The sequence below is a fragment of the Heptranchias perlo genome, chromosome 2, assembly GCF_035084215.1.
Source record: "Heptranchias perlo isolate sHepPer1 chromosome 2, sHepPer1.hap1, whole genome shotgun sequence".
NCBI classification, from domain to species: domain Eukaryota; kingdom Metazoa; phylum Chordata; class Chondrichthyes; order Hexanchiformes; family Hexanchidae; genus Heptranchias; species Heptranchias perlo.
This window is the reverse complement of record NC_090326.1, coordinates 77533444-77552823: the sequence shown is the minus strand read 5'-3', so window position 1 is coordinate 77552823 and position 19380 is coordinate 77533444. Positions and strand designations below refer to the sequence as shown.

Here is a 19380-nt window from a genome sequence, read left to right as displayed (position 1 = left end):
TGCGAGAGTGCGTGCACCAGGGTTCTCTGCTGATGCACTAGAGACCTTGGGTGCAAGAGGTGGACAGAAGGAGGGACATCCTGTATCTGCAGTGGGGGCAAGAGGCCCTCCAGACATATGGGAGGCAGTAGGGGACGAAGTCAATGCCAGGCGCACAGCATCATGAACATGGATGCAGTGCAGGAAGAAGTTCAATGCTTTGACATGAGTGGTCAAGGTGAGTGAGGTCAACTGGCAAGTGGCATCTCCTACCAACTGCACCACGCACTACACCCCCATCACCCACATACCAATAAACTCTTTCCATCAGTACTCAACTCTTCCAATCAGATGCTTCCTCTCACCCTTACACATTAGCACTGTTTCAAGCCACCCGCCCACAAATCACAGGTCACACACACTGGCAGCTATTCAACCATGACAGGCACATCACCCAGACACACATCCCGCTTTCTTGCAGCAGAAGGTGGCGCATATCAAGAGGCAGCAAGTGGCAATGGCAGTGGCATTGAGCCCCTCGAGCCTGTTCCACCATTCAATGAGATCATGGTGGACCTGTGACCTAACTCCATATACCCACCTTAGTGCCATATCCCTTAATACCCTTGGTTCACAGAAATCTATCAATCTCAGACTGAACATTCACAATTGAGCTAGCATCTACTGCCGTCTGCAGAAGAGTGTTCCAAATGTCTCCTACCCTTTGTATGTTGAAGCATTTCCTAACTTCACTCCTGCAAGCCCTGGCTCTAAATGTTAGGCTATGTCCACGCGTCCTAATATTGAAGTCTAGGAGACCTCCAAATACAGTTACAAATGTCTCGGCAGCCAGAAGCAATAATCCAGCCACTAACCTGTAAATCCTGCATGGTCCCTTTAAATAGCACTGGTGGGGGTCCTCCAGGCACTCATTCAGATGGTTGGGTTAAGAATGTGCATTGAGTTGAGCGTTAAGTCCCAAAATGTTGTCACTTTAAATCAGAGTTGCACACTGATTGAAGCCATTTCCTCCCTACTTCACATGATTCCAGCATTTGATATCTGCGCCTGTGCTAACTCCTATACCAAGATGGCATCTGGTGCACGTTACACAGGAAACGTGCGTGCGCAAACAAGACGCCATCTTGGATGTTGGAGAGACCATGTAGCGCCGAAACAACAGGCACTACACGGCCCAATTTAGCGCCCATCTACTTTAAGTACAGCTAGCCTTTCAAGTACCTCCTCTTTATCAATTTTTAGCCCACCCAGTATCTCAACTACCTCTTCATTTATGGTGACTTTGGCAGCATCTTCTTCTTTGGGTAAAGACAGATGCAAAGTACTCATTTAGTACTTCGGCCATGCCCTCTGCCTCCATGAGTAGATCGCCTTTTTGGTCCCTAATCGGTCCCACCCCATCTCTTACTACCTGTTTACTGTTTACATGCCTATAGAAGACTTTTGGATTCCCTTTCATGTTAGCCACCGGTCTATTCTCATACTCTCTCTTTGCCCCTCATATTTCCTTTTTCTCCTCCCCTCTGAACTTTCTATATTCAGCCTGGTTCTCACTTGTATTATCAGCCTGACATCTGACATACGCCCCCTTTTTTCTGCTTCCTCTTACTCTCCTCCTCTTTTGTCATCCAGGGAGCTCTTGTTTCTCCCTCATGGGAATGTATCTAAACTGTATCCGAACCATCTCCTCTTTAAAGGCCGCCCATTGTTCGATTACAGTTTTGCCTGCTAATCTTTGATTCCAATTCACCCGGGTCAGATCCGTTCTTATCCCTTTGAAATTGGCCCTACTTCTTTCAATTTAGTATACTGTATTCGCTGCTCACGATGCAGTCTCCTCTACATTGGGAAGATCAAATGCAGATTGGGTGATCACTTTCCTGAACACCTCCATTCAGTCTGCAAGCTTGAGCCTGAGCTTCCGGTCATTTGCCATTTTAGTTCTCCGTCCCACTCCCACTCTGAACTCTCTGTCCTCGGCCTCTTACACTGTTCCAATGAAGCTCAACAGAAGCTCGAGGAACAGCATCTCCTCTTTCGATTAGGCACTTTACAACATTCCGGCCTCAACATTGATTTCAATAACTTCAGATCATAACCACTGCTCCCATTATTGTGACAGCAGGTGCTGGTAATGGTTTAGCTGTTGCCATTTACAGCTCCTCTAGACCCAACTTTTGTTTCTTTACTTGTCCCATTACCACCCTCCTTGCCTTGCACCATCATCCCTTTTGTCATTTAATCACTCCTGCCCTCCACCCTATCACAGACCTTCCCTTTTGTTCTTTCCTCCCCTCCCCTTCCTCTGCCCCCTTTCCCTGGCTCTGTACTTGCTTAAAAACTGTTAAATCTTCAACTTCTTCCAGTTCTGACAAAGGGTCATTGACCTGAAACGTTAACTCTGTTTCTTTCTCCACAAATGCTGCCTGACTTGCTGAGTATTTCCAGCATTTTCTGTTTTTATTTCTGAATTAATACATTCTGCCACTTCATTGCTGCTAACAGGAGGCTTGTAGACAACTCCCATTATAGTTTTAAGTCCTCTTTTACTCCTCAATTCTAACCATACAGTCTCTACTGATTGCTTTCCCTTACCTACATCCTCTCTTAGTAATGCTGTATCTTTAATCAATAAGGCTCCCCCTCCTTCTCTTCCAGTTTCCCTATCCTTTCTAAGGACCTTATAACCTGGAATAACTCCCAATCATGACCAGTGTGCGGCCAAGTCTCAGTAATGGCCACCATGTCATAACCTCTAAGCTACAATGGAGCCTCTAAATCACTCAATTTATTTCTTATACTCCATGCATTAGTATATAAAACACTTATTTGGGCAAAAGACCCTAACCTGTCCTTCTGCCCTGACACTGTCTTTCTCACACCGTTTAAATTAACACATTTCTTATTTGTCACTCCTGCTGTAACTACTTTAGTTATTTTAGTATTCACTTCACCTGGGGTATGTATATCACTGTTTGTGACCTGAACTCTGCACTTATCCCTTCTAAGAAAATCTTTAAACTATCATTTTCACTATTGTTTCTGACTGAGCCCTCCCCCCTCATTTATTAGTTTAAAGTCCTTTTTACCACTATTAATCCTTTCCGCTTGGACCTTGGTCCCAGCCCAGTTCAAGTGCAGCCTGTCCCAACGGTACAGCTCCTTCCTGCCCCAGTACAGATACCAGTGTCCCATGAAATGGAATATCTCCTTCCCACATCAATCCTTTAGCCACGTGTTCACCTTCCTGATCTGTTTGTCCCTACGTCAATTAGCACGTGGCTCAGGCAATAATCCTGCGATTACTACCCTTCAGGTCCTGCTTTTTAATTTAGCTCCTAATTCCTGATACTCCCTCAGCAGGACCACCTCCCTTTTCTTCCCTATGTTGTTGGTCCCGACATGGACCACGACAACTGGATCATCCCCCTCCCTTTCCAAATTCCTTTCCAGCCACATTGAGACATCTCTTACCCTGGCACCAGGTAGGCAACACACCCTTCGGGACTCTCGATCGTGGCTGCAGAGGATGCCATCAATCCCCCATTCATTGAACTCCCTACAATGACTATGTTTCTATTCTGCCCTCCCCCTTTGGACAGCCCTCTGCTCCACGGTGCCTAGGTCAGCATTGTGGCCGTCCTCCCAACAGACTGTCTCCTTATCCTCACAGGTACCAAGTACATTGTACCTCTTGGTTAAAACCAGTGTCTGCAGGACCTCCTCCTCTATCTCTACTCGGTTCCCCCTACCCTGCTGACTGTCGGACATACTCTCCCCTTCCTGCACCTGTGCTTTCCTCTGAGGTGTGACTGCACTCTGGAGAAAACTATCCAGAAATTACTCCCCCTCACCTTATGTGTCTGAGTGTCCCTAACTTGTACTTCTGCTCAAGGACTCTGAGCTGGATTGTCTCAAGACAGAGACATTTCCTGCAGATGTGGCAATCTGGGACAGTCTCACTGACCACAAACCCCCACATGCGCTGCCATTTCTAGTTTTTATTTATTTATTTATTTGTTGGTAGTAATTTATATATATATATATAGAGAGAGATGTAATAGAATTACTTGAGATCTAGATTATATTTAGTTGATGGATTTAGCATGATTTCAGATTAATTTGTAACTAATTAGTCTTGATTTTTGTTTATTAACTTCTCTATTTTCGTAACCACTTAACTCCCATTGCTTATTTATGTATACCAGATTTTTATTTAATGCAATTTGGATCCCTTTAATGTTAGTATCCTCTATTTAGTTCATTTTAATTTTATCCCCTTCGACCTAATTAATTACTCTGATTATTTATTTATATATTTACTTATTTGCTGTTGCCCCTTGGTTTAAATTACCTAGCACCATCTTCCCCCTCTGCACCTAATTCCCATTGTCACTCTGTTTAGCAATCCACCCCATTTAGCGGATTCACCCAACGCTCATCCAGCCTTGTGCTGCAGCTCCAGCAGATGGGAGGGAAACCCACTGTGGACCCAGGCCACAACCTTTGTCATCAGTTGCAAGAAGCGGGCAGGGAAGGAGTGGCCAGCAGCTGTCTCAGTGTGTTGGAGGGAGACAACTGCAGGTTGAGCAGTGAGGCAACGATAGTCTTTACAGTCCAAATTGTCCATTCGCTTCATGCGGGATTGTGGACGAGAGTCCAGCCCAGTGTATTAAAAAAATACAGAGACACATGTGTGTTGCCACCTCACTCCCTCTCTAGCTGTCCTCCTCAGACCTGTACTATATTGTCTGATCAAGCTGCTCAGAAATCCCCGATTCTGCTCGGCCCCTGCTCAGAATGACCACCCCCATTTGACTGTTGACATCCTCCTACAGGAACTGTGCAGGCTGCTTCATGCTGAGAGAATGCAACGACAAATTTCTCTTAAAATGTGGACTATAGGTAGATGAGAAGAACAGAAAGGTTATAAAAACAGCTCAGCTTGGGGCTGTATTGTGCTGTGTATGTGCTCTGGGATCTGGAGAGATGGAACACTATAAAATTCCTAGTTTTCTTCCCCGCTTCAATTTTCTCCTTTGCTCCCCTGAAGATGCTGACTCCTTAGTGTACATTTCCCTAGGTACTGGACACCCTCTGAAGCTTCACCAAGTGGCCAATATTCATGCTGTAACTGAGGCAGTGAGCATTAGTAGGCTATTTGACTGTGGAAGGGCAGTTCCTGCTCCTTGGGGTTAAAATTTACCCCAAGGAGTAGGAACTCTGGATGATGTTCCTTTCCTAAATCCTGAGGCCAATTATAGCATTACAACATTGATTAGCTAACTCAACAGACACTGAAATTGAACCTAGGACCCTCCTGATCTATGTAAACTCAGCATTACACCAGGTGGTGCATTAATTGGCCCTTTCTATCTATATCTGTCAATCTATATAAAAGTATTGAAAGTGTCTGTTCCACTTTAAAAGAAGAGAAAAAAAGACAATGAAGGTCATTTTGAATATAAAATCGTCCTTGTGGGTTGGGGACTTGTTATAGATTCCGCCTGATTTTCCTTTCCATTAATCTCCAAAATGTGCTCCTAGCGCAGTCTCTTCTACATTGGGCAGAATAGATGACCACTTTGTCGAGCACTTTTGTTCTGTCTTCAAGTGTGACCCAAGGCTCCCTATGGTTCATCATCTTAACTCCCTCTCCCATTCCCAGCCTGAGCTCTTTGCCTTGGCTTCTTAAACTGTTCTAACAAACTCAATGTGAACTTCAGGGACAGTATCTTACCTTTCTCTGCAGCTCGCTGGTTTGAACATTGACTTCAGTAATTTCAGACTTTAGCTGTATCTTTCATTTTCTTTATAGCAGGGGTTGCTGGTGATGCAAGGTGCATCGGTTGGCATCCAGGGGAAGGGAAAGCGGGGTACCATTGGACCGGGGGGGGGGGTGCGGGGGGATATGTCAGAATACAGCGCTAGCGGAGGGGAGGGCATCACTCTCGCTGTTGACGTTTCTTTTCTTTACAGAGCTGATGGACTCAATGTACTTTTCCTGTATTTTTTATTTTAATTTCAAACTCAATCCGCAGGCTTCTTGTGTTTTCCATCTCTCCCATTTTCTTACCTTTCCCTTGGGTCGACATAACTAGTCATACATTTTCTGTTTTTTTAATGACTTTAATTTTTTTTAATGCTTCTTTCCATTGTTTGATTGAGGTAATCTGTTACACCCTCTATCAATTATTCCATCGATACTTTCTCTCTGCGTTTTTATTCCTGTTTATTCTTCCCTTTTTTCTGATTCAATGAATAGGCTTATTCAATTCTAAAGAAAGGCTCAGCCCAAAACATTGATTTGTTTGTCTTTTTTCACTGCTGTTTGTTATCCACTTCTTGGTCTAAATTTTAATCCCACGAACGGGTGAGTTGGGGGCGGGTGGGAAGGTAAAAACTGTAAAAACAACCTAAAACCTAACCCCAACTCACCTCCAAACCGCCCACTTCCGGTTTTAACGGAGGTGGGTCGAAGGGTGGGTGACCAACCCGCTTTTAGGAGGTGGGTCAGTCAGTAAAAGCTTTTAAGGAGGTTGCGGGCCTCCATTTTGACAGGTTTTTTATTTTTAACTCCTCGGGGCCAGGATTCCCAGGCACTCTACTTCACGCCACATAAGAGAAGGCGAGAAGACCCGGCTCAGCAGGTAAGTGAGCACAGCTTGTGGGCCTGGAAGATCAGGAATGCTTCCTCCAGGTCCAACAAGCCTTCCTGCAGCGATCCCACACAAGCAATCTCCGAGTCCCCCCATTTGTCCTCCCCCTCCCCCTCCCCCCTACGATCTCCAACACCCCCGGTGACCCCCGACCCCGATGACACCCGATGACCCCCACCCCCGATGACTCCCACCGATGACCCCCGACCCCCCTTTGACTGACCCCCCGATGACTCCCCAATGACCCTTAACCCCAATGATCCCTGACCCCTCGATGACCGACTCCACTGATTACCCCCGATGCCCTGATGACTCCCCCAATGACCGACCACCCGATGACCCCCGACTCCCCCGATGACCCCTGACCCCGACCCTCTCCTCCATGACCGACCCCCACCTTCCCCATCTAAGCATCAGCCCCTAGCTCTTTTCTCGTCCGACAGATGGCTAGCCTGTGAATCTGGCTGGCCTGTCGGGTGGGATGCCAACAAAAAAAAATTAAAAGTCATCCTTACGTCAAAAATGTAAAGATGTCCAGGAAACCCATACTTCTGGGTTTCCCGTCAGGAAATCCCCCTGCCCTCTTCCTGGCGGCAGGTTAGATTTACCCCCTTATGTCTTTGTTAAAGAATTGTTCCCCAGTTTGATGGGGGAAGTTTTTGATGTTGAGAAAAAGACTCTGGACAAACTGGTTGTTAGTAGCTTTTGTTGACCACATAATACAGAAGCAGTCAGTGCTTAGTAGGAATCAAACGAGAGTGAATACCGATCACACTTGAGGCTGACTGGTCACATGGTTCAATCAAAAGTGAGAAGCGCAATGATTAACAAGAGACACTATTTTATTTTGATTAAAATCTGTTTTTCCACATGGAACTGAGATAAGTGGAACTTTGCACATCAACATTTCACTATGCTACACAAATTTGATTAACTATAATTTTCACACACATGGTCTGTGTAAGTAGGATGATGTATCTGTCACGCTACACGTAACCCCACCAGCAGGGGAAAAAAAGTTATCTGTTTTTAATACAACTGGAAATTCTCTCTCTCTCTGCCTTTCGGGTCTCTTTCTGTCTGTATAATTTGACACATTGTGTATTCAGCATACTGGGACCTACTGTTTTCTGTGGCTAACCTATCTGAACACCAACGACACCTTTGATTGGTGTGATGGTGTCCCAGCCTAATATAAGATATGCGATTTGAGAACCTCTCATTCACTACTCACCTGACGAAGGAGATAATCTCCGAAAGCTTGTGATTTTAAAATAAAAATTGTTGGACGATAACCTGGTGTTGTAAGATTCCTTACATGTGTAAGTAGAAGTGAGACATGTCCAACGCATGCATGATTAAATGATCATTTTCTATTCAATATTTGTTCATACCTTTTCTAAAGGGCAGCAGGCATAATTACCAGCTTGAAGTTTACAACATGTTGATTGATCTGGGCAAGTGTTTCCATCTGGACATATCACTGCAGCAGAAGCCAAGTTTGCCAGCAGCAGAATTATCAGTGGCCACATCTGAATGAAATAGAGACCATGTCAGTGAATGCATCTTATAGATTTATACTGTTCATGGAATTTGGATATTTCCATCACAAAGTAAATATGAATTAATCATAAAACTGGCACATTTCAGATCACTTTGGGATGTAGCTCATTTTAGCAATCTTCCCTAGAGAGCAGCTTCAAGTAAGAAAGAAAGACTTAATTTTGTATAATGCCTTATCATGTCTCTCTATCTTAAAGAACTTCAAATTCAAAAAAGAACAAGGCATTAGGAATGGTAGAGCGTATGAGGCTTTGGGCTCAATCCCCGGCTTCTCCATGTAGTTCTGATTTTGTACTTTTTGGCACAGGGACAATGGGCCACGTGGCCTCCTACTGTGCTCTAAAACGCTCAGTGCCAGGTGCGCGGCTACATAAAATTACCTGGAATGTTTGCTTCAGTGGCCTCCTTTGGTAACTCATCCCACAATTCTATTATCCTTTGGAAGAAAAAGTCTTGCCTGGCTTCCGTTCTTACTTCAAATTTCCCAATTTTTACCGTGTATTCTTCTGGTATTTGAACCCTTCACCATAATGAACATTTTACCCAAATCAGTTCTGTCAATTTCCTTCCCTAATCCAGAAAACATCAATTAAACCACCCTGAAGTTTTAACACCTTGAAATGATTGTTTCAGCGCCATTGAGTGGTTAACTCAATAAGGTTTTTAACTTTTATTAAGCGCATTGTTTAGCCCGCCATTTCACTGTTTCCTTTAGATGTGCTAAAAGGAACACTTTTAGCTACCTGTGCCAGCGAGCCATCCTATGAAGTGAAAGAATCAGTAATACAGATTATCAGATGTGAACTGCAAGAATGAACCATTTAAACGACTGAAATAGTTCAGGGAGTCCAGGACAGCTGTTTACTGATCAACCTTCTTCTCAAATGAGTGTATCAGTCAAAGAAAGGTAGGATTCACTGACCAGGTGCTGGAAGTGCTGCTGAAAGGAGTGAGGGATCAGAGGGAATACATTTATGGAACAGATGGCCAACCCCGCCAGGAGCGGCTGGTGCAGCAGGCATGGGAGAAGGTAGCAGAAAGGATCAATGTAATGTCCATATTGAACCATAAAGCTATCAGACCTGAAGAAATCTGTTAAGGTACACCGGCACTGGCAAGCACTTGCCACAAGTAGACATGCAAGTAAGTTATCTCTGCTAATGTGTTAATTCTTTTATTTTGGAAGATGCTAAGCAGTAAGAGTACTATGCAAAGAATGCTTTATACAAATGGAGAAACTTAGAATGTATGGGTATAGTTACAATTATGAAGTGCATATGGCAATTTGTGTGCACAGTAATGATTCTTAAAGGGACATCACACAGGAATGTGCATCTTCAATTTGTAGCACACAGTCAGGCCTGAATGTGAGTAATATCATAAAGAGTATCATACAATGAGAGCAGTGCTTGGAGGTGGTATTTTGGGGTTGAATTTCTGCAGGGGTGCTCCCGATTGTCCGCCATAACTTCATAGACATTTACGTCTTTTTTCTGGGGTTTCTGCGGATCATTTGCCAAAATTATGGCAAATAACTGGGAGAATCCCAGTGGACATTCAACCTCTTCATTTTCTTCTGCTTTGTACGGAATTCAAGATCAGATTCTAGCCGCAGCTGGTGTCTTCAAGCAAGCCCAAATATTACAGAAGTCTGCATCACTATCACCACTTTTTTCAAACACCAGCAGATCTTAACACACCACAGAGAATGTAAATAGCAAAGTTAAAAAGGAAGCACAGGGTAAGTCACAGCACATGGGCGAGGAGCAGCCACGCACTTACTAGCTGGAGGTCCAGCGTGGTTCCTATTTCTGCTCCAGTGCCTAAGGATTCAAATCGCACAAAGCTTCCTTACAAATGCAGATTACTGTCTCAACACTTGCGTCTTGTGACCATGCAAGATCTAGGGAGTGCAGAGCTGTCTGCTTTGGAGAATGTGGCAACTCCTGTGGCAACAGCAGTGAAGGCTTCAGTGGTGGATGTCACACTCACAGTGCAAGCATATGTTTTGAATGCTCACACTGCTGCTATAGAGGCCTTGTTAGATACAGATAACCTTAAGACAAGGATTCACAGACTTCATAGCTGCTCCAAGTTCTGCTCTCAAACACATCATTTGATGTGTTAAGGGAGTGTCCAGCAGCAGTGCCACACCTGGAGTAGTCACCGATCAGGCTGGAACCACATCCAGGCCATCGAGCATCCCTGCACAAGTGATAGTAAATACCCTTGGAAGCAGCAGAACCAGGCAGCCACCACAGTACCAGGTGTAAGGAAATATAGGTTTAGAAGGTATTATGGGGAACTTGGCTGGAAAGGGCTAATTAGTCAAGGCTTTAGCTGGAACTGCTGTGCCACAAAATAGACTGCTTTTAAATTAATCTACTGCAGCTGCAGGATGACTAACAGCCATGAGCATCCTGTTATTGCAAACTAAGGGAGGGACATAACAGTATCTCAACTCGTTCAGACATACTGAAATACTGAAACTAGCTAGAACTCCCGTTATCTTCAAGGCCTATAGAGTGACTCATCAACTACAGTGACAGAGAAACATTGTGCTAAGGATAAGGAGGCATAAGGGGTGGGGGGGGGGTCACAAGGCACTGTCTCATCTATCCAAGTACGTGTTGTCCATATGATTGGGTAAATTAAGGGGAGTGTTGGGGAAAATACCTAATTGGATGTATTTTGCTGCAGTTCCATTTTTTGCGGTATAACTGGGGGGTTCTGAGATTTTGTTAGAGTAGAAGACAGAAAAGAAATCACCAAGCAAGTGAACGAGAATGAGAGTACGAGAGTGAAGGAATGAGGAACGGGGTCACAGCTTCTACCCAAGAACAATGGGGTGATATAATTCTCAATTGTGCTTTGTGCTTAAATACTGTAATGTATTGATTCTTGCTTGTGCTAAATAAAGTCATATGGCTTTTAACCAATATGGCATCAGTCTTGAACAATTGAACAGAGAGTCAAATTGACTACATAGGTATGCTGACTCAGATACAAGGCCCTTGCAATGCACACCTCAAGGAGATCTTGGCCATCAGAACCCCAGCATGCTATCAGTGAGGTCTTTAGTTAATCGGTTATTTCAACACACACAACACACTGCTTCATCAGTTTATGTGCTGATTTTTCTGATTTCATCACTGCATCAACTATTACCATAAAGCTGCTTCCTTTATTGATATTTGGCAAGACCACTCTAATGGTTGAGAGTCTTAATTTTACTCATGGATATGTCAGTGGGTATAGCAATCTTTTGGCTGGTTCTAGAGAAGGAAGTGGGGGATCAGAGGTGGTTTGTAGGGCAGGTGTGTTTACATCTTAGGTGCTTAAGGCATAGCTACCCTATCCCTGCCTGCCATGTAGACTGGCTAAGGTGATCTCCCTCGACATTGTCTGAGGAGATCGGCATGCAGAGACTATGGGGTTGAATTTCCGCGAGAGTTCTCCCGATCACCCGCTGAAGTTACGGCAGATGATCAGGTGAACCCTTGTAGAAATTTAAACTCAATAATTCATAAGGGAAGCTGTGCCGTCTCCTGGAGCAAAGCCATGAAAATATTTTGAGGACAAGGATGACATTAACAGTGGCTGCCTTTTTTTGTAACCACTAGTTCTTTCCAAACAACAGGCGGAGATATCAGTTCAATCTCACAGCCAGCAACTCACAGCTGCATTGGGCAGTGACAATGCATTTTTGCCTAGGCCTGGGATTTCATAACTTTCCTACAATTAAATTTCCCATGGATACCAGCCAGCAAAATTAAAGAGACACATATATTGACTATCTGGCAGGTTTCATTAAAGTACAGGTCATTATTGATTGTATGCATGTCGGGCCCCTATGCCCAATGTCATCCCCATCATGAATGGCGGTTATTTTTGTTCCAATTAATGTCCCAGCTCTCATACAAAAATATTTTAAAGATCATATAGCATCACAATGCAGCTAATGTGCTATATTTGTTCAAGTGAGCAAATCTTCAATCTGTAGAAGGCTGTAACTTTTCTATATATTTGGCAGCCTTTCCAAAGACTGCATGTGGAAGGCAGGGGGAGGACAGAATGTGGTAGGATGGACAAAATGTAACAGGTCATAAACAACCTGATGCATTAAACAGAATCTATAGGCAAATGATGGAACAGCGCAGTCCCCGATTCCGACCTCTCTGTTGGCTGGAGATGTGGACCAGCTTGCTGCATGAATTGAGTGCGCCGTATTCGTGCCGCATTATGCAGTCCCCTCCATCAGAAATTATTTAAACTAGCTGGCCATGCATTATAGCGTGAGGTCAGCTTTTTGCCCCACAAGGACCCGATGTGCAGCAGTCCTGGCAACACTGTGCCATGACTGCATCATCAGCCCCAATATGTTTTAGTGGCATTCCGCTGTCCACTATATGAATGGAGGTATTTAATATAAATGGATTATACTTACATTGAAATAAGAAAGAAATAACTTGCATTTATATAGCGTCTTTCATGACCTTATGATGTCCAAAACTGGATTACAGCCAATGAAGTATTTTTGAAGTGTAGTCACAGTTGTAATGTAGGAAACACAGCAGCCAATATGCACACAGCAAAGTCCCACAAACAGCAATGAAATAATGACCAGATTATTTGTTTTTTTAGTGATGTTGGTTGAGGGAAAAATATTGGCCAGGACACTGGGAGAGCTCTACTGCTCTTCTTTTAAATGTGCCATGGGATTTTTTTTATTCATTCATAGAATGTGGGCGTCGCTGGCAAGGCCAGCATTTATTGCCCATCCCTAATTGCCCTTGAGAAGGTGGTGGTGAGCAGCCTTCTTGAACCGCTGCAGTCCGTGTGATGAAGATACTCCCACGTTTTATGTCCACCTGAGAGGGCAGACGGAGCCTCGATTTAGCATCTCATCCAAAAGACAGTGTCAGCTTCGGAGAGCTGAATCCTGGACCAGAAGAGTCCCAGAAGATAAGTTTTAAATTTATTTTTCAGGTTTTCTTGTGGGCCAGGAGGGGTAGGAGTGCTCCTCCGGGTATCACAAGGAAGCCTTGGGCCACACCCTTCCCTCATCTGCTAATATCGGCAACAGTAATTTCTAGGCTAAGTTCTGAAATTTTTTAAACTTCCATTTAAGATGAACGTTTAGTTTTTCTGAAACAAAACTCACAAGCACTATTTTCATTTCAAACTTACAGCTTTCAAAGTTCTTCTTTTCACCCATTTTAGTATAATTGCCAGAAACCATTAACAGTTTTTAACTGATTAAATGTTTTAGTTGATGTGGGGGTTTATACTCACACAAAAACCTAACAGTATAAAATTGATGCTATTTGCTAAATAACTTAATATAAAACACACTTCAGCATTAATATTACTTACATTTTATGTCAGACGAACTGACCTTCAGCACGAGATCCACTTAAAAATGCAGAAAAGTTTTTTAGTCACCCTGAAATTCAAAGAAGAATGCAATACTTACTGTGTCAGCCAATCTCTGCCTCGACTCCAGAACGAACAGTCTTATAAAGTGTTCCCTCACTTGGCGGTGACACAATGTGGCTGTTTGATTTATGAAATGAGATTGTTAGGCAATGGGATTTACAGTGAACACAAATTAAAGAGGAAGCAAAAAAAACAATGACACTGCTTGTTTGATAGCTGTAACAAGAAGTTGATTGCTAAAGTGGTGTTTGTAACCAAAGTTATCCATTGTAGAGCCAGGAAAGGAAGTTGGGTGGTCAGCAGTTTAGTGGAAATAGGTTCGACAGAGCAGGAGCTGGGCCTCATGGACAAGATAAGCTTGGAGAGACCATGATGGGAGATAGGAGAGGAACTAAAGTGAGATGCAAGTTCAGGTCTATGGCAGGGGAGAGCCTTGGCATAAAATGAACAGATCTGCTCGATGGGATTGTCATGTAACAATTGGCACTTCTGAGTTCATCACCCATAACAAGGAATCAATAATTTAAGTTTAATCAGAGTAAATAGGAAGTGAATGTTGAGTATAATTGCTTGTAACTGGAGTTATGTTAAGTTTCAGAGAATGTGAATACAGTTGATATCTAAGAAAAACTAATTAAGGCACAAGACATTAATTTTAATTTAATATGGTTCCTCCAAAACCGTGGAGATTTAAGGTGGTCCTGTTTAATATCAGATCCTCATGTGTGCATAAGACAAGGCCAGGAAAGACCACTTTTCATTTTAAATGAATTTTTTTTTAATATTCGTTCATGAGCTGTGGGCGTCGCTGGCAAGGCCAGCATTTATTGCCCATCCCTAATTGCCCTTGAGAAGGTGGTGGTGAGCCACCTTCTTGAACCGCTGCAGTCCCTGCGGTGAAGGCTCTCCCACTCCAGGATTTTGACCCAGCGACAATGAAGGAACGGCGATATATTTCCAAGTCATAAGAACATAAGAAATAGGAGCAGGAGTAGGCCAATCGGCCCCTCGAGCCTGCTCCGCCATTCAATAAGATAATGGCTGATCTGATCTTAACCTCAAATCTAAATTCATGTCCAATTTCCTGCCCGCTCCCCGTAACCCCTAATTCCCTTTACTTCTAGGAAACTGTCGATTTCTGTTTTAAATTTATTTAATGATGTAGCTTCCACAGCTTCCTGGGGCAGCAAATGCCACAGACCTACTACCCTCTGAGTGAAGAAGTTTCTCCTCATCTCAGTTTTGAAAGAGCAGCCCCTTATCCTAAGATTATGCCCCCTAGTTCTAGTTTCACCCATCCTTGGGAACATCCTTACCGCATCCACCCGATCAAGCCCCTTCACAATCTTATATGTTTCAATAAGATCGCCTCTCATTCTTCTGAGCTCCAATGAGTAGAGTCCCAATCTACTCAACCTCTCCTCATATGTCCACCCCCTCATCCCCGGGATTAACCGAATGAACCTTCTTTGTACTGCCTCGATAGCAAGTATGTATTTTCTTAAGTATGGAGACCAAAACTGTATGCAGTATTCCAGGTGCGGTCTCACCAATACCTTATATAACTGCAGCAATACCTCCCTGTTTTTATATTCTATCCCCCTAGCAATAAAAGCCAACATTCTATTGGCCTTCTTGATCACCTGCTGCACCTGCATACTAACTTATTGATTTTCTTGCACTAGGACCCCCAGATCCCTTTTTACTGCAGTACTTTCCAGTTTCTCGCCATTAAGATAATAACTTGCTCTCTGATTTTTCGTGCCAAAGTGCATAACCTCACATTTTCCAATATTGTATTGCATCTGCCAAATCTCCGCCCACTCACCCAGCCTGTCTATGTCCCCGTAGGTTTTTTATGTCCTCCTCACTCTCCACTTTCCCTCCCATCTTTGTATCATCTGCAAACTTTGATACGTTACACTCGGTCCACTCCTCCAAATCGTTAATATAGATTGTAAAGAGTTGGGGACCCAGCACCGACCCCTGCGGAACACCACTGGCTACTGGTTGCCAGTCCGAGAATGAACCATTTATCCCAACTCTCTGCTTCCTGTTAGATAACCAATCCTCCACCCATGCCAGAATATTACCCCCAATCCAGTGATTCTTTATCTTGAGCAATAATCTTTTATGTGGCACCTTGTCGAATGCCTTCTGGAAGTCTAAATACACTACATCCACTGGTTCCCCTTTATCCACCCTGTACGTTATGTCCTCAAAGAACTCAAGCAAATTTGTCAGACACGACTTCCCCTTCATAAAGCCATGCTGACTTTGTCCTATTAAATTATGTTTATCCAAATGTTCCGCTACTGTCTCCTTAATAATAGACTCCAAAATTTTACCCACCACAGATGTTAGGCTAACTGGTCTATAATTTCCAGCCTTCTGCCTACTACCCTTTTTAAATAAGGGTGTTACATTAGCAGTTTTCCAATCTGCCGGGACCTTTGCCGAGTCCAGAGAAGTTTGGAAAATTATTACCAAAGCATCCACAATCCCTACTGCCACTTCCCTCAAGACCCTAGGATGTAAGCCATCAGGTCCAGGGGATTTATCCGCCTTGAGTCCCATTAATTTACTGAGGACCAATTCTTTAGTGATTTTAATCGTATTTAGCTCTCCCCCCCCCCCCCCCCCAGAGCCCCCTGTTTGTCCAGTGTTGGGATATTCTTAGTGTCCTCTACCGTAAAGACTGAAACAAAATATTTGTTCAGCATTTTTGCCATCTCCATGTTTCCCACCATTAATTTCCTGGTCTCATCCTCTAAGGGACCTACGTTTGCCTGAGCCACCCTTTTTCTTTTTATATAACTGTTTTAATATTTTTTGCTAGTTTATTTTCATAATCTATCTTCCCTTTCTTAATCGATCCTTTAGTTACTTTCTGCTGTCTTTTGAAGACTTCCCAATCTTCTATCCTCCCACTAAGTTTGGCTACCTTATATGTCCTTGTTTTTAGTTGGATACAATCCTTAATTTCTTTACTTAGCCACAGATGGCTGTCATTTCTTTTACACCCTTTTTTCCTCAGTGGAATATATATTTTTTGAAAGTTGTAAAATAACTCCTTGAATGAACACCACTGCTCATGTACCGTCTTACCCTTTAATCTATTTTCCCAGTCCACTTTAATCAATTCCGCTCTCATACCATCATAGTCTCCTTTATTCAAGCTCAGTACGCTTGTTTGAGAACCAACCTTCTCACCCTCTAATTGGATATGGAATGTAACCATGTTATGGTCACTCATTCCAAGGGGATCCTTAACTAGGACATTATTAATTAATCCTGGCTCATTACACAGGACCAGGTCCAAGGTTGCTTGCCCCCTTGTAGGATCAGTTACATACTGCTCAAGAAATCCATCCCTAATACACTCAGTAAACTCTTCCTCAAGGCTGCCCTGCCCTATTTGATTTGTCCAGTTAATATGATAATTATGGGGGATTTTAACTATAGCTGTTCCCTTATTACATGCCCCGAATATTTCCTGATTAATACTTCTTCCAGCAGAGTTGCAACTATTAGGCCTATATACTATGCCCACTAGTGTTTTTCTCCCCCTTATTATTCCTTATCTCTACCCAAACTGTTTCGTTATCGTGATCCTTTGTCCCAATATCATTTCTCTGTATTACAGTGATTCCTTCCTTTATTAACATAGCCACCCCACCTCCCCTTCCTTCCTGCCTGTCCTTCCTGATTGTTAAATACCCTGGCATATTTAATTCCCAGTTGTTGTCACCCTGCAGCCATGTTTCTGTAATGGCCACAAGATCATACCCATACGTAGTTATTTGTGCCGTTAACTCGTCCATTTTGTTACGAATGCTACGTGCATTCAGATAAAGAACTTTCAAATATGTTTTGTGACACTTAGTTCCTGCTTTTTCCTTTTTTAACACTTTACCTTTTACTCCATACCTTCTGTCCCTTCCGGACACATTTTCCTCTGTCTCCCTGCTCAGGTTTCCAACCCCCTGCCACAGCTTTGATGTTGGGTTAATCGCCTTACGCCTTCGAGTTTTTAAAGTACCTAAAGTACACTTTCTTTCCGCTGCTCTACGCTTTTCCCTTTCACTTGTTCTTGAACAACTGTTTGTACTATTTGTATTGTAGATTTCCCCTGGGTCTTCCCCTCTTTTGCTGCTCTCAATTTTATTCCCTTCTGACTCCCCGCTCAGGTTCCCATCCCCCTGCCACTCTAGTTTAAACCTTCCACAACAGCACTAGCAAACACCCCCGCGAGGACATTGGTCCCGGTCCTGCTCGGGTGTAACCCGTCACGCTCGTACAGGTCCCACCTTCCCCAGAACCGGTCCCAATGTCCCAGGAATCTAATCCCTCCCTCCTACACCATCCCTGCAGCCACGCATTCATCCTGTCTATTCTTTTGTTCCTATACTCACTAGCACGTGGCACCAGTAGTAATCCTGAGATCACTACCTTTGAAGTCCTGCTTTTTAATTTATCTCCTAACTCCTTAAATTCACCTTGCAGGACCACATCCCTTTTTTTACCTATGTCGTTGGTACCAATATGGACCACGACTACTGGCTGTTCACCCTCCCCCTCCAGAATGCCCTGCAGCCGCTCCGTGACATCCTTGACCCTAGCACCAGGGAGGCAACATACCATCCTGGAGTCATGTTTGCGGCCGCAGAAACGCCTATCTGTTCCCCTTACAATTGAATCCCCTATCACTATAGCCCTGCCACTCTTCTTCCTCCCCTCCTGTGCAGCAGAGCCACCCGTGGTGCCCCGAACCTGGCTCTTGCTGCATTCCCCTGATAAGCCATCTCCCCCAACAGTATCAAAAGCAGAATATCTGTTTGAGAGGAGATGGCCCCAGGGGACTCCTGCTCTACCTGCCTAGTCCTTTTTACTCTGCCTGGCGGTCACCCATTTCCTTTCTGCTTGCGTAATCTTTACCTGCGGTGTGACCACCTCACTGAACGTGCTATCCACGATAGTCTCAGCATCGCGGATGCTCCACAGTGAGTCCACCCGCAGCTGCAGCTCCGAAAGACGGTTAGCCAGTAGCTGCAGCTGGACACACTTCCTGCACACATGGTCGCCAGGGACACTGGTAGTGTCCATGACTCCCCACATAGTGCAGGAGGAGCATATCACAGGTGCGAGCTGTGCTGCCATGACTTGCCTTCGACTCTCAGACTCTCCTCCCGCTCTAGGTCTCCTTTTATACTGTGCTCACCTCTTGGACTCTCCTGCCTCACCTGTGACGTCGCACAGTAGTTGTCTCTTGTTGCAGGTCTGCTGCTGCTTTTATTCCCCACTCTCAGTCTTCTACTCTCAGGTCCACTGCTGCTCTGGGGAAAAAGTTAGGAAAAGCAAGGCAAAGCAGCACCTCCTTCCCCCACTTCACCGAACTCCCACACGTACCAAACTCTCCGTTCACACTGTGTTGTTCGCACTGACAGGCCCCTGTATTTCTACAGTTTGTGACTCAGATGAGTCAGGCCTGCCCCACCTTCAAGTACCATTTTAATCTCGCTAACCAATTAACTTGCTACAGCAGCTCTCTCTGCTGAAGCCTGACAGAAACTTAAAAATTTAAACTTTAAATTTGAACTTAAACAGTTAATAGCAATTGAACGTAAACACTCGAAAGCAATATGCACTAGATTTTAAAGAGATTAACCCTTAAACTTCCACAAGAGATTAACCCTTAAACTCCCACACGTACCAAACT

The 19380-nt window shown here is 44.0% G+C and overlaps 1 protein-coding gene across 5 annotated transcripts in view; it reads right to left on the bottom strand.

The window, feature by feature from the left end:
- LOC137340614 (progranulin-like) overlaps positions 1-19113 on the bottom strand; it is a 63304-nt gene extending 44191 nt beyond the window's left edge. Inside the window, exons 1-3 of one of the 5 annotated variants that reach the window (XM_068003220.1) lie at positions 19071-19113; positions 13699-13778; positions 8054-8191 (exon numbers count right to left, since the gene is read on the bottom strand). In XM_068003220.1, coding sequence (XP_067859321.1) covers positions 8054-8191 — 138 coding nt within the window. In that variant the 5' untranslated portion in view covers positions 13699-13778; positions 19071-19113. Of the gene's footprint in view, positions 1-8053; positions 8192-13598; positions 13668-13698; positions 13779-17577; positions 17744-18882; positions 19002-19070 lie in introns of those variants that run through there. The other 4 variants (XM_068003213.1, XM_068003186.1, XM_068003195.1 and 1 more) reach the window with 4 other exon arrangements.
- Between the last annotated feature and the right edge of the window lie 267 nt (positions 19114-19380).